The following is a 25,129-nucleotide window of genomic DNA, read 5'->3' as shown; positions in this document are numbered from 1 at the left end:
ATTTAGGGTGAAAATTATATATACAGTTGCTAAGTTTATCTATATCTTCCATATGGTGGTTATCAAAACTTTGATTTCCATTATCTGAGTATAAAATGAAATAAAAGATTATATGTATACACGCATATACCTATATATATTTGAATATATGTAGGTGCTCAAGGTGAGTATAAGATGGAATATGTTGAAACAGAAACTTCTAAGGTTACCTGAAATAATATAAAGCACATTTCTCTCAATTTTTATAGCAGGTCATGAAGAGACTTCAAGAAGAATATTTTTAGGACAAATTTTAGAGTAGCCATAAAAAATATTTACTAATATATATTTTCCTATGTACAATTCATTCCTAAAAAATATTAGTTTTATCTCTACCACACACACACACACACACACACACACACACACACACACACTCACACACACAAGATCTTTAACTCATGTTTCTGATTTTATTTTTTTCTTAGAGAGGACTTTTATTATTTTGTTTCTAGTAAAAGATGGTTAGACTGTCGCCAGAGGTTCCCAGGCTTTTCTCCACGTGGTTATCAGCCACTTACCTTTCTTCACCCACCCACCCCCAATCTCTTTCACTTCAATTAGAAATATTTATTTGACTTATACACTTTTCTTTAATATTTTCCTTTAAAACATACTCAATATATGAAATATAGTCACACTTTTCAGCCAGCTCAGCAGACCATCTCCTTCCTGTTTTTAAAATAAATGTATTGTGCTCGCTTCGGCAGCACATATACTAAAATAAATGTATTAATATTATAGATAAAAGGACAGAGTTGGATGAAAACAGTATGAAAATGGACGTGACTCTTGTATTAGATGAGCCGTCACCAAGAATAAGTCCCCAGTGATCTGTGCAGACTGCACACAAGAGGCCAACTGGCCTCTTACACTTTTGGTTCCAGAATTTGCCGTTGGCTTGGTGCTCATGCCCTTCCTCTACCTGAATGCATCAATCCCTGTCTCCACATCTCTCCTCATCAGAGTCTTGTACTCAAGGGCTTTAAAGAGTCACCTCTAATGGTATCCCTTCTTCTCTGCCTTTCCAGATTTCTACCATAAACTGACTTCTTTTCCCCCTCCTCTGAAGTTCCTTAGTGATTTTCTTTTAAAGGATGTGAAATATGCTAGTTTCATTTACTTTGGAGAAGTGAAAAATCTAGTTTTAGAATCCTAGACTTCAAACTTTATATAAATATATATATATATATATATATATATATATATATATATATATATATATATATATATCTGTGGTTATTTTTTACCCAAAGTTTCTTTTTCTGAGGACCACTCTATTCTCTATTTCTTCTCCCTGTCATATATATGCCACTTTGTGGCATTGTGTGTGTGTGTGTGTGTGTGTGTGTGTGTGTGTGTTTCATCTGAGCACTGCTGCAAGATTATGTGTTTGGATACAGCTGATAAGTAGGATGCAAGCTAATCAACATGAAGCAGAGACTATCTTTAGGGTAAAGGTGAAATCAGGCATTTTTATAATTTGAAATATTTATAATGATAGTTTTAGTAGGAAATAAACACCCGGATTTTTTGTTGTTGTTTTAAAAACATGAGCAAAAAAAAAAAAAAGCTAATTTTATGTATATCTTCTATATGGTGCTTATCAAAACTCTGAGTTCCATTATCTGAGTATAAAGTGAAATAAAAGATTATATGTATATACACATATACATATTTGCATATATGTAGGTGCTCAAGGTAGGTATAAAATGGAATATGTTAAAACAGAAACTTTTAAGGTTACCTGAAATAATATGAAGAAAATTTCTCTGAATTTTTGTAGCAGGTCATAAAGTGACTTCATGAAGAATATTTTTAGGACAAATTTTAGAGTAGCCATAAAAAATATTTACTAATGTATATTTTCCTATGTACAATTCATTCCTAAAATTTCTCAGTTTTATCACTACAAAACACACCAAAACAGACCTGGCAAAAATTTTTAAATGGAAAGAAAGAAAATATAAAAGCTAAAGAAACTAAAACCCACAGAAATGGGGAAAAATCTGTGTTTCATTATTTTATTTGATTTTAAAATGTGTAAGCACGTTGATAAATTGTATTTTATATAGGATTTACTGGTTTTCAAAGTATATAATGCAACAAAAAACAGTGAACCTAGCTTCTTTTTTCTTGCTCATTGGAGCTATCACATCTCATCTATCAGAATACTGAGTAGAATTTTAAAAGTGGGGTACTCTCTCACGCCCAAGGACTATGTAATTAGCATATGAATGTGTAACGGATTGTTTGAAGTAACAATTAAGGGAACAATACATAAAGGAACTGAAGAGAGCTACCAACACCTGGGAATCTTGTATTGAAAAAAGCTTTCTTAACGTAAGTAATTAAAAACCAGGGACAAATGCTCATTGTGTAGCATTAAAGCCCTACAAGGAAAGTGAAAATCTGCTGATATTTGCTGTCATCTTTCAGACTGAATCATTAAAACAAGAGCTTAGTGTGTTATTTATTTGAATATAATACTTTTTAAATGTAGGCTTTGTATGGATTTGATCTGAAATCATCAAAATGCATTTACAGGAAAAAGTCTTGCATTTTAAAAATGTTTATTTTTAAAACATATAATAGATGACAATAAATCTTTTCCCTATGGTCAGTGCAAAGTTTCAGAGGAAAATTGCAACTCCAATCAGGTGTATAGTCAATTCTCAATAATTTATATATCCAAATAATTCCTCCTGGTAAATTTCTAGGTGTATAGTTTTGTTTTGTTTTGTTTATCTTGAAGGTTTACATGCTATAGGGGTTCCTATTCGAGCAAAGCACCTTAGCAGAGTAACAAATATTAGCTCAGGAATTCCTAACAAATATTAGTTAGGAATCCTTGATATTGGGGAAGGCTCAGTGGAGTTGGAGGCAGGAGCCACGTATTGTTTCTATTTTTGTCACTACCTATACAAGCCACTTATATTTCTTTGACATAAATTACCTTATCTCTAAAATAGGAATTGTGTGTTTTTATTTTTTGTAGCCTGTTAAAGTCTGAGTCAAATGAGGCCCTTTCTAACATTTAAGTGGATATATTCCTTGATCATGAAGAAACACTCATCCCCAGAATTTAACCATAAATGGCAATCATTTTATGGGACAACTCTATTTGAAAAATAATGAACCTAATATTTAATTTTTTAAGTAGAATAGCAAATATCCAGAAGGGTGAACAACCTAAATATCCATCTGTGACGAATGGATAAATAAAGTGTGGTATATCCATTATCAAAACAAAAATTGCACTGGACAGAGTTAAGCAGGAAGGAAAAGTTTATTCAATGCTATTGCAATTGGGAGAGAAGCCAGAATGAAGACTGAACTCAATTCCAGTGAAGCAGAGGGGATAAGGTTTTTTGAAGGCTGGAGTGAGCCCCAGTGGAAAGTAACTGCAGGACATTCAGGGAGAAATCATAGGCCATCTGTGTTTGCTAACTGGCTTTCTCCAAAGAAAAAGGAGGTAGTTTTTGCAACTTAGAGCATCCGCGCCAATGAACTTAGGCAACTTGGAGCATGCGCGCCAATGAACTTAGGCTCCTACACGCTCACAGAAACTGGGAGATAAGGGTGCTATTTCCTCTGATGATTACTTTCAAAAGGATGATTCCCATGTCCTTGAGAAGTATATTTCTAGTAGTAAAACTGCCACGGTTGTGGGAAATGATTTACACCTCAAAGGGGCAGAGAGAGAATTTACAATTACAAGTTTTCTAAACTCTAAGAAGGGCAGGTCAGGGGCCTAGGATCAAGAAGAAGCCAGTGCAGAGTTTATTCAAGCTGAGGGGAACTTTAAGGCCTTTTTGGTCACCATAAAATGATATTATTAGGCAATAAAAAGGAATGAAGTATTGATACGTGCTACAACATGGAGGAGCCAGAAAACATTAATTATGCTAAATTAAGCCAGTCACAGAGGACCATATATTGTGTGATTCTGTTTATATGAAGTGTCTAGAATATCAAATCTATAGAGACAGTAGATTAGTGGTTGTCTAGACCTGGGGGATGTGGGGATGGGGTTGGAGGTGGCAGCTAAAAGGTATGGTGGGCAATGAAGATGTTTTAAAATTGTGGTGATGATTGCACAACTCTGTGAATATGCTAAGAGCCATTAACTTGCATACTTTTAATGGGTGCATTATCTGATATGTAAATTTCATTTCAATAAATCTGTTATAAAAACAAATATGTGTTGAAATATGCTCCATGGCCAATGGAATATTTACCAATATTTACATGTAATAAAATTTTTAAAACAAAAAACTCTTATTTCTCCAATGTATGTTTTAATTAATCTTTGGATGCAGGATGTGTATTTCTGGTAGCTGGCCTGCTTTTCAGTTTTTGCAAAATAGTTTAGCAGTGATTTATTAGCAACAGAGAGTATATGACATTATGACAGGTACTAATCAGAGAGTATATGACGTGGAAGAGAGGAAAATTATTTCTGAAATGTCCTTAGATATTTGCTTCCCTAAAATTGGGAACTCTCGATAAGTAGAAAACAACTGTTTATTGAGAATAAAAAGAAATGGTTTCTTTTTCCAACTGATGAGAAAGATCAATATAGGCATGGCATGGCGTGGCATGGTATAGAATAGTATAAAATAATTCTTGCATTCACATGAGGGCTGTATTGACAGAACCTCAATTTATGAATAACGTTTTATAACTTCATTTGTTAACTAGCTATTTGCAGCCGTTTCTACAGAAACACTTTTTTCAACATTGATTCCAAACCTAGTTCCAACAGATTTATTTTACCCACAATGTAATTGAAATGTAGTACTGATGTTACTACAGTCTGGGACTAACGGACAATGACACAAGAAAGAGGAGGATAAATCATAACATTCCCATTTCCTGGGTGCCAGTATGATTTCAGGCAAAATTTTTAATTTTGCAGAGTGAAGTTTTGCCTTTAAAAGGTTCTGGGAACAATTTCTACTTGTGGGGCAGGGGTTCCCATGTCAACAATTCTTGGGCACCAACTAGGTGTCTGACAGTTCAACTCAATTCTGACACTATCTACATGGAGCTAGCATCAGATCCCACAGGTTTAGGGCTCAGTCCTACAAGATTGTCCCCACCCCTTCAGATACCAGTCACCAAGTCCATGTTGTCACCTGTGGTTCTGACCCACTGGCTCTGGATCCGAGGTTCCAATGACTCTCCTTGGGTTTGGTTAATTTGCTAAACTCAGAGACTCAGAGAAACATTTTACTTACTAGATTACCAGTTTATTATTAAAGGATACAACAGGAACAGCCAGATGGAAGAGATGCAAGGACAAGGTATGGGGAAGGGTCTCAGAACTCCCATGCCCTCTCCAGGTGTGCCACTGTTCTTAAATCTTCACGTGTTCACCAACCTAGAAGTTCTCCAAATCCTCTCCTTCTGAAATTTTACGGAGGCTTCATTACATACGCTTGTTTGATTAAATCACTGTCCATTGGCAGTTGGTTCAACCTCTTCACACCCCAAAGGTTACAGGGAAAAGGGACTGATAGTTCCAACCCTCTAATCACGGGGTGGCTCTCATGGCAACCAGCTCCCATCATTTGGTGGGGGTCCAAAAGTCACCTCATTAACTTAACAAAAGACACATTTATGCCTCTCTTCTCAGGGAATTCCAAGGTTTTAGGAGCTCTGTGCCAGAAACAGGGAGATAGACCAAATATATCATCTTATTATAAATCAGTGTCACAGGCTTCCACCCACTTTCCTTTCTATACCTCTTCCCCCAGGTTCTAAATCGAGAGCCTCTCTCTGTAGTCGTGAGGCATCATTACTCTGACGAAGCCCATGACCCCACTCAGGCATCTCTGTTCTTCCAAGGGACAAGCTTACCTGCACTAACATAACCTTTCTCCCAGCTGAGATACATGCATTCCAATTCCCACTTCCTCAAGGCACCTAATTTAATTTTGTATTATAAAGGAAGCAGATTTCGAAAAATGGTAACCTCTGGGTCTCCTAGAAGCATTTACAGATAAAACTTGGATTTTTGTAAACCCAGAAGTACTGATAATCAATAGAATTTTAAGCATTAGACTTAGGGAATGATAAGAAAATTTGAAGATAGGACAAGCTGTCCTTTCTGACCCCAGTCTCTCTTTGGGATGCACCCCTCTAGGTTGCTTCTGCTTTACCCAGAATATTTGCTTTGTCCTTGCCAGAACTTCAGCATTCTTAAAATGGGCCCCCTGAAATTTTACACTAACTCTGAGACCAGGAACAGTGGAGCCATAATGGTGGTGGTTGGAGTTGGGAAGAGACATTGGGAAGATAACATGGAAAGGAGTGATCTGGAACCATTTATGATATGCACGATTTGCACATCTTACACTTTTTTAAATTTAGACGTGTTTTCCCACACGTTGATTTATTGGTTTTTCTTGGTTACAGATTTGGCTTATGGATACTACCGACAACAGAGAAAACTTGTTGAAGAGATTGGCTGGTCCTATACAGGTAAACATTACTGTAGAAAATTTTATTGGCTTTTTATCTATTTTTATATGTAAGAGGAAACTTTGTAGCTCAACACATCTTTTTAACTTCGCTATGTGGATATTTATTTAGACGAACTAATACAAATGTATGCAAAATGATTTCTAGTGGACTTGGCCTAGCAAATTTGCTCATGTAGAGATACTGGTATCGATGGAGCTGGATTTGAATCCCAGATCCACACTGGCTGTAATATCTCCTTGAGAAATATGCATAAGCTGAGGCTCATTGTTTTCATCTTTGAAACGGAGGATTGTTCTGAGTATTAAGATAAATGAAATTGGCACAGTGCCTTCTTATAAATAGCAAGTTCTCAAGCGATGTTACCTGCTGTTATAATCACAGTAGTGATTTTTTAAATTCATTTAACAAATATTGATGGGTTTTTTGCTCTGAATTGCTCTGCTCTTACCATTACTCTTATTGGAATCAGGGTCTAAAATGATTTTGCACGATTGCTAGACTTGGCTTAGAGCATCACGAGTATCTGAAGATGCCTTAAAATGGTAACAACCAAATGATGATCAGAAACCCTAGGGGAGAGGAGAAGCTCTAGGCCCGATGGGAAGAACATGGGTGGCATCTGGATGGACCATGACATGCCTGGTGACCATCTGAGGCAGAGCCGAGTGATGAAGTTGGGTACTGCTCAGGTTAGATTGGTAAAATGGACTCAGATTAGAAGGGCTTTAACATGAGCCTAACCAGTTTGAACTTTATTGTATAGATGAAAGGGAGCAGCACTGTGGGTTTTGTAGATAGGCGTGCATTTTATTTCTCTTTTTGTTCTTCTTCTAAAAGTAGTAAATAGTCATTGTAGAAAATACGTTCAAGCACAAAGAAGAATATAAAAATCAGTCTTTATTGCCGAGTAATATTCCATTGTGTATATGTACCACATCTTCTTTATCCAATCATCTATTGATCGGCACCAAGCCTGCTTCCATATCTTGGCTGTTGTAAATAATGCTGCAGTGAACATAGGGGTGCATATATCTTTTCAAATGAGTGTTTTGGATTTCTTCAGATAAATGCCCAGATATTGAATTGCTGGGTCATATGTAGTTCTATTTTTAATTTTTGAAGGAACCTCTGTACTGTTTTCCATAGTGGCTGCACCAATTTACAATCTCACCACAATGCTCAGCCATAAAAAAAATAAAAAATAAAAAAAATAAAAAAGTGAAATCACAGCACAGATGTACCTGGAAGGTATTATGCTAAGTGAAATAAGTCAGAAAAAGAAAGACAAATACTATATGATTTCACTTTATGTGGAATATAAAGAACAAAATGAGAAAGAACTGCATTTAAATAATTAAAAGTGATGCAGAATTATGGATAACTTTCGCTTTTATGTATTTCTCAGAATTTAAAATATTAAAAATAAAAACCCAGTATTCCTTAGATTTAGGGGTCACAATTATAAATGGGTAAATTAAGGGCGGGTCCTTCCAGATACCACACAGAGCTACTTGATACCTATCTGCAAGTAACCCACCGCTTAGCTATGCCTTCACTTGTTCATTTTTCTTGCTCTGATGGCTATCTTGGTTATATTCCACGTTCTAATTTAACTCATTTCACAGAAGAGGTAATACAAATGAATAATAGAAATTAAAATCTGGACTTCAGTGGTAATCAAAACAAATTAAAGTAAAATGTCATTTTTAAAGCTATCAAATTAGTAAAGAGTTTCAAAGAGATAATCATCAATCCTGGCTAGCATTCAGCTGGATAGTCATTCATTTATACTATATATTAGTGTAACCTCTCTGCAAAGCAATTAGGCGGTGTGTATTAAGAATTTTGAAGTATTCTCTAATAAAGAAATGATAAAAATACAAATGAAGGCGTATATCAACCTGTCTATTCATCTATTGTCATTTTTATAGTAGCTTAAATATCTAAAAATAATGTATGGTTAAAAATAAAATGTAGAACTAAAAGCAGGTTATATTCCTCTAGGCAATAAACCTTTAGAGAGAAAACTCAAATATTCACCAGGGATGAGTAAAATGGAAAACAAGTTTTAATGCATACTCCATTCTCCCTAAACCTAGCATCGGAAAATGGAGGACCTATGGCCTAGGGAGAGAGAGGATTACAGTTCTCCCCACCAAGGCCAATGTGTGTTGACTGGTGGAGCGGTAGTATTGTGTGTTTTCCAGCAGATCAGGGCCCCTGAGCAGCTGGTTGTGCCTCATGCAGTCAGGAGAAGACAGCAGTTTTACCAATGCGTTTCTTGGTAAATGCAGATACCACTGTGCATATCCTGTTATCTTAAGAGGAAGCCACAGAGCTCTTCCTTTTAATGGGGGAAATTGTGTGTAGACATGGAACCTATAGAGTGACCAGGTTTTCATGGATGAGTCTATGCATAAACAATGCACAGTTCTTTCAAATCTTTGCTGTATAATCCAGTTGCATTGTACTCCTAATTTAGGCCTGTTGGCTTCAGGGCCTTTAGGGGACCATCTAGTGATCAAAGGGATAGACTCATGAAAAAATGTCATTTGCTCTGGGGGGAGGTATGCTAGGTCTCAAAAGGGGATGTTCCAGAGTTAGGGTGAGGACGGAGTTTCAGATAAGGACATTTTACAACTGCTTAGCTCAAACTGACTGTGGATTGATTATTTTGTCTGAATACCTGCAGTGTCAGAAAGTAAACAATTGAAAGTCTTTATCCAAATGAATGTCTTTCCCAAGCAAACCACACCAAAGCTAAGCATTTAAAATACGAATTATTCACTATAAAGTTTATTATCCCTTTTTTAATTTTTAATACAAGTACTTAAAGGTTGTTAGTATTTTTTAGTATTTCCAATTTGTATGCTTATTACTCCACGTAGAAAATGATAAACTATTCTAACTGGATAAAAATTAAGAATACATTAGTTTTAAGATTTTTAAATTTAACTAATTGATGAATGTTGAAGTAAATTGGTTTTGACCATATTTAGTCCTAATTTCATTCATAACAGCTTATCTTGTTGAGTTACATGTTCCTGGTCTTCCGTGTGTTGTGTTAGCATTTAAATTTGTCAGATTAACTGCAATCTCAGAAGGAAGGACTTGCCATTGAATATTTGTACATGCAGAATTCTATTAATGAAAATTACTAGGGCCATCATAACGTATGTCTGTAAGAGAGCTCAGTGCTCTACCATAAGCCATTTAAAAATATTATACAGCACGTCAAACATTATTGAAATGAAATCACTTAGGCTGAGGCTCTTTATGAAAGGTTACACAATTATAATATGTGAAAACACAACAGAAATCTCTGGAGGCTACCAGAATGAGTGGAGAAAGAGAGGGAGGAAAATGAGATGGTATTACTCTTTCAGTCGTGTGGGGTTTTTTTTTTGTTTGTTTTGCATAGATTAAAAATGACTTTTCTATTCAGGATGTAGGCTATAATTACATTGAGAAATGACAGGTTTGGTAAATACAGTTGACAGTCCCAGTTTTAAAGTTATTATAGCAAGGTGAGCAAGGCATGGTTGTCACACTGAGACAAAAGAGTGAATTATAAATCTGGGAGTATCAGCACTAAAATCCAATTCTTTCTTTAGTAACTTCAATTCACTTAAGGATTTCAGAAAATGAGTTTCCTTCTTCCTAGTAAGCTTACATTTTCTATGACAATGCCTAAACAAAGACAATTCAGTGGAAGTGAAAACTACGTTATTTGGTCTTTCATTGTTTGATGTCATGACCACGTAGCCCACGATTGTCATATGAGATGTTAAAATCTTCCTTCTGTTCGAGTTATTAGACCTTTGTAACTTCACACCATAATAAGATCGTCAGTAGTGGATGGATTTTCACTGCTTCATTCTTAGAAGTATCACTATTGATGTATAGACTTCATTTCCTGGACTTCCTAAAATATTCTGTTGTTTCTTTTTCACCATACTTTAAAGCAACTTGAAATGCAAAACTTTATATTGATATATTCTCAAGTTCTTAAAACTAGACAACTTTAAAGTTTTAGCTAAAGGGTTTCATTGTCTACAAATAAGAAAGGCCACACATGTGTCTCTATTAGACACGTGGCTGAATAACCCAGGAGGAGAGAGACTTTAAATACCAAATTGTTTCTTTAAATAGAATTTCCAGTCTAAATAGTATTTCCATTCCAATAAATATATAGCCTAGAAGATACTACTTATGCAAACTAAAGAGCCATAATATAAGGTCGTGTAGACTGTGGTTTGATGTTTGGCATTGGTTTTTGGATATAGTTAGATTTAGTGTTGTACTTCTCTTAACCTAGGAGAAAGTAGGCTAAAATGTAACTCAGAAAGAAAATTTCAATTCATGTAGAATAATGGCTGATTTCTGGCTCATCCAGACTCTCTTTTACTTCAGAAACTGATCTTTTTAACATATTGTATTTTCCTCTTTGAATCATCACTCCTTATAGGTAGTCAACAGACTGTTTGTTTACCATTTCCAACTTAGGAGAGAAAAAGCAAGTTCCAGAACTCTATGTATAGAATTATCTCGTTTCTGTAAAAAAAGAAAAACAAAGAAACAAAAACACTATATATGGGCATAGAAGAAAGGCCTGGAAAGATGCATACCACATACCTGTTGGCAATACGGTAGTTACCCCTGGGGAATGGGGCTATGGAGGGCCAAAAGAGGCAGGAGACATTCACTGTTTATTGTCTACTGTTTCTAGTGTGTGAAGTTTTTTAAGAAGTATATTGAAACAAGAGGTTTTCAACATGCTTAAGTTCATTTTAGCTCAGAAGGCCAAGACAGTTGGGTGAGAACCACAGCTTTGGGTTTTCACCAGTCAGAATGTAGGGTCTTTGCTTGGCTGAGTTGCTGTGAGAGGATGTCACAGGCATCTAACCAGAGCAGAGAGAGACAGCAATTAATGTCAGGCTTTCTGGACATCACTGACACACAGACTGACCAGTCCGCTGAACAGCTCTGTATTTTCTTCTTTGTAAAAACTTTTTCAAAATGCCCTACTTAATTGTTCATGGATCAAGTAAATGTTGTAGGAAAGCTCTTTGAGCAGTTTCATTGCAAATCCAAGTGATTATTATTTGGCAATGTCTTAACTTGAGCCCAAACAGATTAAACAAGTTTGGGCGTATCTGATAATCTCACAAAAGGATTTAGAAGGAGTTGATTTGCTTGAAGGCACGTTATAGACAGGTATTTCCTATCATCTGTGTATGTTCAAGAGCTTAGCTAAAATTTATGTTCTGGGAAAACTTTTCCTATGCTAACTTTGATGAGCAGAGTATATTGCATTGTAGAGGCTGAATAGGGCTCAGTTAAATGATGTAAACCTCATTATTTATTTGTCTGCAACTATCATTTAGTACCGAATTGAAAATAATAATAAAGGGTGGCTGCAAAATAGCATCACAATTAAATAATCATTGCTAAATTTATCTGCTAGTATAACTATATACTAATGAGTACAGTGCTGTGAACAAAGTTAAAATTGTGTAGATTCTCCAGTCCCACCTCTGTTTTGGTAGCATCTAGTAGAGCCTTCAATGGATTGGACAAGTCATTTGGCAACTCAAGATGACGAAATCTGGCTGCTTTTCTTCTGTCATGCTCAAACTTCTGGCTTTCATGTCTCCATGCTCGTATGTTGTTCTTTCCTTTTCTGGAATTTTTGTTTTTATCTCACTCTCTGTGTTCTTTTCTCTGGAGTACAATAGTTTGTAAAATACGTATTCCAGCAAAAGCAAAACAAGAGATTACTACGTGGTAAATAAAAACATCTAAGATCAGGCCACAGTTTGTGTTGTCACACAAAATTCATTTAAATATTTTCAATTTTTAGGCAAAAATACCATTGCAATTATTTTAAGTTGACCTATGTCACCTTCCTATTTTATAAATCATTAAGGACTGAGAGCAAGTTATTTAGTTAGTTTCCTGTTTTCTGTATGGTAATTCGGACTCTTTAAACCAAAGATTTTCAAAGAGCCAAAAGGTGAAAAATAGTAAATCGGTCACTTCTTATATTCAGAAAGATTTCTTATTAAGTGAGTTATATTTTCATGACTGCAGCAGAGAATAACAAAAATGATTTGGAAATATATTCATATATATTTAGGACTGATAGAGTTTATTTTCTTTATCCCTTGAATCAATATGGCTCTCTATTCTGCTACCTATGAATATTATGTTTCTGCTTGAACCACGTGCTTTTGTTCAGGTAAGAGACCCCCTGACTGGACCAGAGTTAGGACTTTTTCTGGATGGAGTTTTGTGGCCTCTGGCACACCAGCCTCCAACTGTTATAAACCGTGCAAGGAGCGTCATACTTATCATGGAATATTGCAGGAACTTATAACAGCTGCTCAGATTCAGTTTTCAAATTGTATAAGCCTAGGGTTTCATAGAGAGGGGAAAAGAACTTGAACTCTATTTAGAGGTAGGTTCAGAGAGGTGTCTGATAACCTAGGGAGGCGGGCCTGATGGAAGCCAGAACTGAGAGAGAAGTAGGGAGCCCCTGGGAGACAATGATGAGGCCTGAAGAACTCCCGCAGCAGCTAAAATAGGTACCAGATTAAAAGTGATGTTTCCAGCTGCTTTGCTGGGCCACTCCCCACCCAGAGCCTCCCTTGCTCCCAAATGTCTTCACCACACTGTGCTGGAAACACAGAACCCAAGCAACTCCAAAGTTGTTCTCCTTCTCAAATAGTCAAAAATGAGAAGAAGGAGACCCCAAAGGTTCCGAGGCTGAGGCATGGAGCAGGCCCGTGGAATCACAGGCACCCAGTTTAGTGAAGAAGCTGCCCGTAGCCAGGGAGGTGAGTGATGGTCTCCAGGAAGCAGCAGCAACCTTGGACTTCAAATCAGATCCTTGTCCACAGGGGATAAACTTCATTGCCTTAGGGGATACTATTCAGCTCTCTAACAGAATACTTTCTGATGACAGATAGTGAAAGAGACTATACCCAGGCTGAGAAGACTGTGATAAGACTATAGATGCCTTTCTGATCTATTTCCCCCAAGGGATCTATGATTCCAAAGTGTACAGATCTGAGCCATTATCATGATGAGCATCATGGGTGAAGATCTGATATTTATTTTTCCCCATGTGGAAATCACTTCACTTATTTTTTCATTATATAAAAACACATGTTCATAAACATCAAATATATATTTACTTATATAAGTATATATGTAAATAGTTATAAATATAAACATATATTTATAAACACATAAATATTATAGCATTTATAGATATAAATATTTATAATATTTAAATTTATTTATATATAAGTATGCATGTAAAATGGCTGAAATTTTACCCTCCAGAGATAACTGCTATTGACGTCTTCTGTTGAATAAATATAATTAAAAATAAAATCTCCCAACCCAGAAGTCCTCTTCACAAAGGCAGTAGAGAAAGGAATCAGTTTTATTGTTGAATAAGCATTAAACCAAAATGTGATACACATCAAGACAATCTACTAAGAGATTGCAAAGACGAAAAGGAATCTCATCCCCTTATATTGTCAAGCAGATACAACCCATGATATACCTACATGTTTTCAAGATAAACAATGACTAGTCCTCAAGTAAGGACCTGACAGTATCTTTTGTTACACATAATTCAGCCTGAGTTTACCTGGTAATTGGAGTGACCACCTGTGTTAGCTTCTCAGCTTTATCTGGATGAAAAACAAACCTGGTATCTTCTCAGGAGGAGGTAGCTTTGCAAATTGGAACAAGGCAGCCACCTGAGTTAGGCTCCTACCTTCCCACAAAGGGGAGACAGGGTGCGTTATCTTCCTTCCCATTTACACTTCATAAAAGATGTCTCCCAACTCCTTCAGAGACATTCCTGGGTCATAAAGCTGACAAAAGGTCTGTGGAGTTTTCAAAAGGATTTAGATACTTTTCAAAGGCAGGAGAAAATACTTAACAATGGACTGATTTCTAAAGTAAATGCCCTAAGAAAAGGAGGAGAAATTGCTTCCCTAGCTTCAACAGGAGAATTGTCTCTTATTTGGAAGGTGTATTTGTCCTTACACTTCCTAATTATTCTTTCAGACATTCTTATGACCTCTTACTAAATGTCCTGCTCTGTAATCTGCTTTTATCTCAATAATAATTTGTGGCTAACTTATTAGGTAGATGCATTGTATCTAAGTCAAGGTGGGGGAAGCAGAGAACTAAGCTCCTAGGGCAAAGCTTTATTTTCTTCATTGTATCCCATGCCTGCAGCAGAGCCTCACACATAGTAGGTGCCCAATAAATATTTGGTAGTTATTTACGCTACCTCCTTCAGTCTCATTGGGAAATAGAATTAATTTCACCTGGGAGGAATGGTGACTAGTAATAACATAACTTTAGGGACCCGATCCAAATCATTCTTGCAACAAATAGGGATACACACACAAAAATGTAAAGTGAGTTGGGAGCAAGTGTTAGTATACAAGAAGTAGCTGTAAATCTGAATGAAGTGGAAAACAGGAAAGGCTGTATTTTGTAACCCTTTGCCACCTGGAAATTGAAACAATATTAGAGCCACCCAAAATCAGCATTAGGGCAAATCCAAAACTTGGCATAAACTGAACTATGATTATCTCTAAACTGGTGGCTAATCGAGCTTTTTCACATGCTTCCTGTCCTATCCTACCCTTTCACATTGCATGAGTATCTCTAGGATATAAGAGCTACTTGTAGCACTTGTTCCATAAATAGCATATAGTTTCTCTTTTCCAAAACCCCGAAAGTCTGTTCTTAAATATCAGTTGCATGTATGCGTACATTGCCCTCATATATTCCTGAGAAGAGTTTTTAGGTTCAGTTAATCTGTGTTAGAATATGAAGGAGTCAACTTCGTATCACATCCTTGGCCCTTCTTCTATCTGAATGTTATTATATCGTCCTCTACAAAGGAAAATTTAAAGTCTTGAGATTATTTGTTTAACTAATACTTCCTGGGTATAAACCATGAGCCAGACACTGCTGGGCTCCGGGGATGGGGTAAGGAAAGGAAGCCATCACAGGCATGCCAACAATGATTACGAAATGTGGTAGTGCCCAAATGGTAGCTTGTGGTGACACAGGTCTAGACCCCCCAACCCACCCCGTCATCACTTCAGGGGTTCAGGGAGTGCTTCCCAGAGAAATGGACTTTAAATTGAGATGAAGGCTAAGTAGGAGCTGGCTAATCCAACATGGGTGAAAGATTGTTCCAGCCAAAGGGAGCAGCTGTGCTTACTGTGAGAGAGATAGCACTGCGCTCCAGTTTCTGTAACAGTCTTGCAGCCTTTGGACAGAAAACTAGGAGTGTGGTGAGACAAAATTCTGACAGAGAGCCCCATGAATTAATTCTGACCTGACTGGTATCCTTGTCTTATCCAAAATTCTGGATAGGAAAATTTACAGCATATTTTGATTAGCGATGACTTATATGTTTAGTGATTGAGTTACTTTGTATTGAGGGATGTTAAACATGATTTTACATCAATATTTTAGTTAGTAAACTGAAGGGAGAGGAACCAGTAAAAGAGACCAAAAGAGAAGAGTATGAGGAGAGGGAAGTTTTACGGATTCCAAGTGAGAGGGTTTGAGACTAATCCACGTTATCACATGACTTGACAGGGTGTTCACGGTGAAAGATTATGGACATGGCTATATTCTAAGGCAGCAGCTTTTAGTGGAGGTTCTTTTACTACCGTGTTTCCCTGAAAATAAGACCTAAGCAGAAAATAAGCCCTAGTATGATTTTTCAAGATGGCATCCCCTGAACATAAGCCTTAGCTAATGTGTCTTTTGGAGCAAAACTTAGTATAAGACCCGGTCTTATTTTTAGGGAAACACGGTAGTTTGTCTGATGACGGACAAGCTCTGGGGTCAGACTATCTAACTGCTTGCCTTCAAAGCTGGGCTCCATAGGCTCCATCTCTTTTCAGTTTCCTCGTCTGTAGAAAGACCTAGTATTAGTACCTGGCTCAGAGTGAAGCAAGGATTAAATGAGTCAGTATTTACATAGCACTTAACATAGTGCCTGGGACATAAAAGTGCTTGATAAAGATGTTATTTAAAGTCAGATAAATCTTCTGTAATGTCCAGAGCTTGTTTTGTACCAGATTTATGTCCACCACACTGTTATCTTTCTAAAGTAGAGATATGATTATGTTATCCTGTTGGAATCCCTTTAGTCGCTCCCCATCACCTACAGAATGAAAAACGGACTCTCGAGTGGCGTGTGGTGATTTTCATCACCTGGTTCCAGCCCACCTGTCCATCCACCATCATTATCTTTCCCTCTGCCTACTGCAATAACAGCGTTTTCAAAAGCAGGTTCTCTCTGATTCCAGTTATTCTCCACTGTTTTGCCTGAATCCCAAACCTGTGCCCCTCCTTCAAGATGCGAAGCCTCTCTGATTCCTGCTGCCCCCGGGGCAGGCACGCATCCCTCATTTTCAGGTACTGACATAACGCAGGGACATGGCTGGCAGGTCCTGTGTTCTATTCATCATTTCTTTCTCAGACTGTGGCACATAGTATGTGATCAGCAAGTGTTCACGGAATGAATGAACAGAGCTGAGGAGCAGGTAGTGTTTTCATTTTACAAATATTTGGAGAAACAGAGATGCAGTCACTTGTGCAGTCACACGTGAGCAGGAAACTAGAAACTTGAAGCTTCCTCTTGACTCCCAGCACTTCCCCCCCCCAAAAAAATCCTGATGGCCACATTGGATTCTGTTGTATCAGTGATATGGGTAATACCATAAGGCATAAAGCTGTTAGATTCTGAATTCTTATGTAGATATTTTTAAAATGCTGGCTCCAAAGCCACTGTCTTTGTTACTGTCTTTCCTTGCTTTCTGCATGTGTCTTTTTTAAGGAATGTGTTAAGAGCAGTTACTTCTGAAAAGTGGTATCGTGGGTGCCTTTTATTATCATCTCTTTGCTTGTCCATATCTTCTACCTTATCTACACTAAACATGTATTTGTTTTATAATCGAGTTGGGGTAAGGGGTTTAAATTTCTATTTAATATAATATAAAATTATTTAAATTAATTTTTATTCTGTGGCTGATGAGCCAATTGTTTTGCATCACAGAGTCTTCTGCCCCTTCATACTTCCTCTCTCTTTAATGATCTAATGGTGTTTGTATCTGAGAGGCCTGCATCTGGGCCCATGTCTGCTTGACCGTAACAGGTCAACTTTACTGGTCAGTCAAGTCCGAAATACTATATTAATCGTTTATACTCTTAAGGAGTAGGTGATCAATTGTAATTGGTGTAAATGTGAGTAATAGTTTCTAAGAAAAATCGCCATGTCATTATACATTTGCACTTCACCGGGATTCAGTCAAGCCAGCATTCCATCCAGGGTACGTCAAGCATCACACAACTTAATTTTCCTCTCTGCTGTGGCCCAGTCTGCCCAATCCTTTCATAATCTGGGATCATTATCCCAGCTCAGTGAGAATCTGTTTCTCATAGCTGATTGTCTGAATCACTGCCAGCTCAGTCACATGGTCTATATCAGAAAATATAGTTTGTAAAGAAATCAGAACAATGGTGCAGGTAGCCCATAGCCTTGAAATGGCCTCAAAATATGCTTCGGAGCAGTCACCCACCCCTGGAACTCAAATTCCTCTGCAGATCGATCAGTGATGTTACCGACTTCTGTATAGATAAGGGACCAAGTCACTGTTTTCCAGGTGAGTCTCTGCTGATGTGAAAGAGTTCATTGTCTTTTGAAAGGAGGACACTTCATCTTTAGAGAGCAGCCTCGATTGTTTCCATTTAGCAGAATCATCACATCTTTAATTTCTATGGAGATAATGAAGAAAGCCAGTTCAGGTATGTCTGTGTGGCTTCAGAGTAGGTTTGGAGGGAAGGTTCTGTGACTTTTAATTATGATCCTTTACCCCCCAAATGTACATGTTTTGGTAAATTATAATAACTTCTACTTTCATTGATGGTGATAGTTTGTTCATGCTTAAGCACGACAAAGGTTTGACTTAAAATCAGAGTCTTGCTGAAGTGTTTTTACACTTCAACATTTTTGAAAGTAAATTGAGTTGAAAATTAAGTTTTGGCATCATGCAAATTCTTCTGATGGATCTGGCCTTTGTTTAATCATTTATGAGTTTATCACTGCAAGACGTTTATATAGGTTAGATACCACAGAGATCTAAGGAACTATATTTATTTGATCCTAATTAATATTTGGCCTTAAATAGACAATCACACCACTTTCCACTTTCCTGATGTTAAGCAATTAAACAAGCAGCTGTTGGCCAGATAAATATTAAACTTTGCCAAGTAAATATATCAAGTTTTTCCACCATATTTGGACTATATTACAATAGATTACAAAACATGTTGAAATGTACATACCTTGGGAAGATTGCATATCATACACAGGTTATCAATGAAAATTTATTTATCTGCTTAATAGTTTTAAGATTTATGCTAAATTATCACAGATAGTTTAGTATATATTTGCTCACAGTATGTGAAGATAATTCAACTAAAAATAACTTTTCATGACTATGTGAAAGCACTTTATGTCTAATCTTAAAAGTAATAAAATACTGGATTAGTAAGGAATTCCATTGTTTTAATTGAAAAGTTCTTAAACTGTACATTTTGCCCTTTTGGGAAAATGAAATTGCCAAAGGAGCAATTATAATGGTAAAGAATAAAGGGAACACTAAATCTAGATAGTTTATCATTTAGACCAGTGGTTCCTAAACTTTAGTGTGCCCCAGAGTTACCGGGAGGACTTACTAAAATAAGATTGCTGGGTCTGACTTCCAGAATTTCTGACTCAGTAAATCTGATGTGGAGACTGCAAATTTAATGTCTAACAAATCCTCAGGTGGTCCTGCCGCTGGTCTGGGAAACCTCATATTGTGGTACCAGAATCTAGACCAATCTCTGCTTATATTGCTTTAATTTGTGGAATGAATGAATGAATGAATGAATGAATGACAGAGTAAACAAGAGAAAGAACCTGCATGAATAAATTTATATATGTGAAAGTGCTTTAGCTCTCGGATGTGATATATTGACATGAAAGAATATTATTATTGCTTCTATTTAAGACATAATAACATTTTAACGTAATTTTCAAAATCTGCTATCTACAGATGAGCTAAGTTTTTGAACAATTGTTAATAGAACTTGCATTAATTTGCCCATCTAGACAGGGGCCTCCTGCCTACACAGGTAAGTTCCTAGCCTAGGTGGGTCCAGAGGGAAACCTTCACTAGTGAGTCTGGCCGTAAGCGATCTTTACCTTGAATTACTCTAGACAGATTTATCTCTAGCAATTTCTAAGGAAAAAGTTCTTTTTCATAACCTTTTTAAAATTGGTTTTTATTGACCTGGCTCCAAAAAACCCTGGCTCCTGATGATTTCAAGGTTGTCTCTTTTAGTTCTTGAATTCTTTTTTCCTTTTTTTTAAAGTTCCAAATTCCAGGGTTTTATTCATCCTAACCTATGTGGTTAATAAAAGATTTCCTTCTAATATTTTTGGCTGTTGTAATTTAGTGCTACCTCCAAAACTTTAAAAATGGAATATAAATATTTATGGATTTGGGTTTATTAAAGGTTGTTATTCTTTTCTTTTTTCAGTAGCTGTTTGGAATTGAGTAATGTGTGTAATTGTCACTTTCCAAGTCACTAATGTCAACTCCATGGGATAAATTACTTTAGTGTTATGCATATAAGTTGCATTTTCCATCATTGAGCTACATTTTCTTAAAATTTAGTCTCTAACTCAGAGGGGTATATTTGAAATCTTTTAGTTTTGATAGAAATTGTGGGGGAAAAAAAACACAAAAAAAACAAGTCCTCTCACAGAGGACTTGTTTGAAAATCTTACAGCTGATGGTAGAGCCTGAACTTTTGGATAATAACTTCATTTATTCAACACATTTTAATTCAGCGTTCCCTATCTGGCAGCAGAAAACAAAAAAGACTAAGTGCACCTCGTGGAGCTTGTGTCCTAAACTAACACGGAAACAGCATCTACAGGTAAAGGAAATGACTCCTGATGACTTGTTAAACCGTGCTGCCTGAGGATGCCACCCTGTTCCTGAATGTTGAGTACAGTCATTTTAGTTTCTCATCTGCTGGAGATAGTCCAAAATTACAGGGATGAAAGCCATTGCTACCGGTAAATAAACAACTGCAAAATTTCTAAAGACAAGCCATTATTTGATCTTAAGTAAATATTATTTTTGATCAATTTGAAGTTGAAAGTTTTGCAAATTCTTTATTAATATATTTTTTTAACTTCGAATCAATTTTGTCCCGTGTCTTGGGAGGATTCATATGATACCTCCAGGTTATAGGAAGAATCCCACTGAAGCTCCATGCCTACAAATGAGTCAGTCAGCACTGGAAACTCCCAAGAAATTACTAAACACGTCCTGGTTCTCACTGCTCTCAGCAACCTGCGTGTCCATTCCTCCTTTGCCTTCGGAACCTCCCTTCAGCCGCACCCTGGCAGCGTGTCCACGTCCAGTGCAGGGAGAAGTAATTTTCTCTTCTTTGTTAGCCGTGGGGTTTCTTTGTAGGTTTCTTTGTAGGTTCTTTGCAGTCCAGAAGCCTGGGAAGAATGTTAGTCTGAGTGAAAGGATTATTTTCCTCAAAAGTTTGTAAGAAGCGGCTTGTCGTTTTGGTCCAGTTCTTGTCATGAAGCGTAGTGAAGTACCTTCAGAGTTGAATTCAGGAGGCACCGTGCCCTGACTGTGTCATCTCCTTCCCTCATTAAAAGGTCTACACCCCACCCACCAAGTGTGTGCTGTTAGATGGTAGTCAGGACGCTAGGTTGCTAGTGACAGAGAAGCCTGGGGAGGGTATTCTGACCTGCATGAGTGGGGAATCATTGTTGAGTGTCCTGAATTTGAAACAAGCATTTTCCTTCTAATCAAAGAAATGGGGAAAGGATCTAGTGATTACCTACAAATCCCTAAGGAACTGTTCAGTTATGTAGAGCCGTAGTTGGTCAATATGGAGGGTTTTAACTACCCCCTCCCCCCAGATATTCCTGTATATAGTGATGGCCACAGACATAGCAGTTCTAATGGGAACGTCTTCGGGACTAAGTGCTACACCATAAAGAACATGATGAGGGAGAATGTAAGTTTGAGAGGGAATTAAAAGCCTCCATCATGACAGCCTGTGGAATGCAGGAGCTGTTTATGTCCTATGCTAATTCTAAAATCAGTTTCTTTGAAAAGAGAGTGCACCCAACAGGGTGGAGAAAGGGTTCCATAGGCACTGCTTTAGAAATGGTGCTGCCCCAAGATTTAAGGGTATCCCCTTGGTAAAGTAGGGACGTGGGTAAAATGGCTGCACTCTGAAAGACCACCTGGACTTGCGAGGTCTCAACCCGACGGCATAAAATGAGGACTAACCCAGAGTATAAATAAAATAGAAATGAAAGAGTCCTAAAATTCTAACAAATAACTCAGCATCTCCCATATAGAACCCCTAGAATTCCCATGTAAGACCTCTGAGAAATGGAAGAACCAGGTCTATCTTCCATCTCAAATCTACTCTGGGATCTGCAGAGCCACCAAAAGGCTCAGGAAGCCCAGTGGGCAGAGAGTGTTATTCTTAAAGGTTCAGATACCTTCATCCTGCAGTCTCAACCCTCATCCTCACCACTGCCAGCCTTATCTTGCATGCCTTACCACTCATGCCCTGTCTTTGTTCCTCCTGGGACAGGAAGTGGAGGGTGGGTAACTGAAAAAGGGGTGGTATGACTTTTACTGCCTTTAGAGCCTGTTCCCGGCCTTTCGAGAACACATGATTTCCTTACTTTGATTGTGAAGAGGCCAGTCTAACCTGCCTAAACCTCAAATTCGTCAGATGTCCAAATTGTCAACTCCTTGTGTGTCTGCTCAGTCCCTGTCATCTGACACACAGGTCTTTTTCTTCCCTGCGTCTCACCTGCTTGCGTCTCCCTAATTTTCTTACTTACAGACTGCCCCCACCTTATCAGCTGGCAGAATTCAAAGCAGAAACAATCCTTTTATTTTTTGCCCTACAAATGTGATAGGCTGGTTAGTTACCTTGATTAACTTATTCCTAAAGGATGTTGGATTTTACGAAATAACCTAATTAATGATATTTTTCTATACAATTTTTTTGTAAAAGAAAAGATAAAATTTAAGTAAAAATATTTTTAAACAATAGAGGTGTGTTTTAAACCATATTTAATTACTTGACAAATGGCCTTGCCAAGGATATAATTTCATTTAATTAAAAATTCTGAATTACCTTCAAACCTTAACAGAATTATATCACAACACTCATTAAATTGACTTAACACAATTTCTTAAAAATTATATTGACTTTGGCGTACCCCTAATATTTCTAAAAAGTACTTACGACTGCACCAACAAAACTAATAATGTAAAGTTTTCATTCAAGTAACATTGCTGAAGAATATTGGATTATAGTTATACTTTGTCCATGGTTAATTAAATATATTTGTTTGATTTGATCATTTCTTATTTTTATGTGACAAAACTTAACATAGAAGAGAGATCATTCAAAAAATAAACTAGTTATGGTTAACCAATGAAAGCAAATTATAACTTGTGGTGCCATCTAAATTTTTAAATTTGTCCTCTTTCTCCATGCCCTAGAAATTTGGCATCTCTCTCCATGCCCCATGTCCCAGGTGTGCTTTGACTTAAAACTGAGTCCCTGAAACAGCTCCTTGGGCAGCATTATTCCCTGGCCACCTCCCCCAATCTTTAGCCATCCCACACACAACTCCAGCCACTACCAAGTGCCTTCTTTTTTGTCTCAGCAGGACCTGCTCTTCAGGTCACACCCTATCCTCAGGAATTTGCCAGTTGTCTTCTGTTCCATTTATCAAATTTTCACCTAAAGCCTAATGTGAAGCTGACTCTGTCCTTGACTGCTTCATCTTTCATTCTCAAGTATTGCTTTACTGATCTGATGAACTCCACCCTGATACAGTGATAGGAACTAATAAGTTCATGGAAGCCCTCTGGGGAAGATGTTTACCTTTCAGAGTACCTCTATGGTAGAAGCCTTAAAAGAATAATTTCATAAGCATTTCAGGCACTGGGCCAGTTTGTGAGGGAGATAACTTTGGTCAGCAAGCTTTTTTGTGTCCTTCCAATCATACCAGATAAAAGAATAGTTTCATTTTCATTAGACAAGATTGGACATTCCATTTGTTATTTCATGCTTTAGCAGCTTTCTAGAAGCCATAAATCAAATAAGTTTTTGTTGCATTATAGTTTCTCTAAAATTTGTCACTCTGTTTTAATATGATGATATTTCTATAGTGAGATTAAAAATATTGGTGTACAAAAATATTAACTGGTTGTAATAAGGAAAAATGCAATCAAATTTAATGTCTAAGAATAAGGGAGTAGGGAATTAGAGAACTATACTCTGTGTGTGTGTGTGTGTGTGTGTGTGTGTGTGTGTGTAGTATAAGTTACAATAAATTGTAGTATTCCATGCTGTGAAATACCATGCAGCCATTTTTTAAAATATGGCAGAATTACATATATTGACATTGTGTGATCTCCAAAACATTATTGTTTAGAGACAGCAAGCAAGTCATTTTGACATGTGTAACATGATCTCATTTATGTAGAAAAATAAGAAAAAGATCATGGGTATATGTGCATATATACAAATGTAATGATTGGAGTATTTCCTCTCCTCTTCATTTCTCTTCCATTTCATTTCTTCCTGACCATTTCAGGCTTAAAGTCATAGGGGTGGCCAAGCTAAATAAATGTGCCAGTGGAATAGAGCAATAGTGGTCCAGAGCCACATGCCAGGGGCCAGGCATGGTGAGCAGAGTGACAGATGTTAAGTGAGATCTGGAGAGCATCTACTCAGGACGATGCCTTGGCAGAGGGAATCGGAGCCCTAGTGACACAAAGAGAATGTCCACATAGGAGATCTTCCTGGGGTGTAGAGTTGGGACCCATTCAGGGTGGGGAAGATGTCATCTGGGTGGTGGCTGTTCATTAGAGTGTGTTTATCCACGTGAAATGAGGAGGAGGTCCACACTGAAAGCAGCTTCAGGTGGGATGTCCGAGCAAGGTCAAGGTGAGAAGGGCTTTAGGTCTGAGATGCACCCTGCACGGGTATTAGACCTAAAAAAGGAGATGCATGCATTTCCACAGAGGCATCGTCTTCTGAAATGGTCCAAGAAAAAAAAAACACGTCTTTATTCTGTGCTTGAACCCTTTCTGTAGGTTTAAAATTGTTTCCACAGGACAGGTTATACAACAACCAGTTAACAGGACTTAGCCTTTTAAAAGAGGAGCAGAAGGTGAGGGAGCCTTTTATATTTTGCTCTGCAGTTGTGTGTGTTGCTGATGGTGAATACATGCAAATTTTAATTGTTTCTAGAAAAGAAAGGAAAAGGTAATGTCACAGAGCCCACAAATAGGTGCCTACAAAAGCAGGGGTTCGATTACACTAGTTCCAGCTATTGAATTACTCTCTGGTTTTAATTGAAAAACAGAGATAATTCAATTGGTAATTTACATTGAGTTTAATACTTTTTCTA

At 37.2% G+C, this 25,129-nt stretch overlaps 1 protein-coding gene across 4 annotated transcripts in view; it reads left to right on the top strand.

Annotated features, from left to right (window-relative positions):
• The window catches only part of PTPRZ1 (protein tyrosine phosphatase receptor type Z1), a 165,250-nt gene that overhangs the window by 47,012 nt on the left and 93,109 nt on the right, over window positions 1–25,129 (top strand). For all 4 annotated transcript variants that reach the window (XM_019750066.2, XM_019750067.2, XM_019750065.2 and 1 more), the window contains exon 2: window positions 6,463–6,528. In XM_019750066.2, the coding sequence (XP_019605625.2) occupies window positions 6,463–6,528 (66 nt within the window). The remainder of the gene's footprint in view (window positions 1–6,462; window positions 6,529–25,129) is intronic.

This window comes from Rhinolophus sinicus, linkage group LG11 (assembly GCF_036562045.2).
Source record: "Rhinolophus sinicus isolate RSC01 linkage group LG11, ASM3656204v1, whole genome shotgun sequence".
NCBI lineage: Eukaryota > Metazoa > Chordata > Mammalia > Chiroptera > Rhinolophidae > Rhinolophus > Rhinolophus sinicus.
This window is presented reverse-complemented; position numbering and strand designations above follow the sequence as displayed.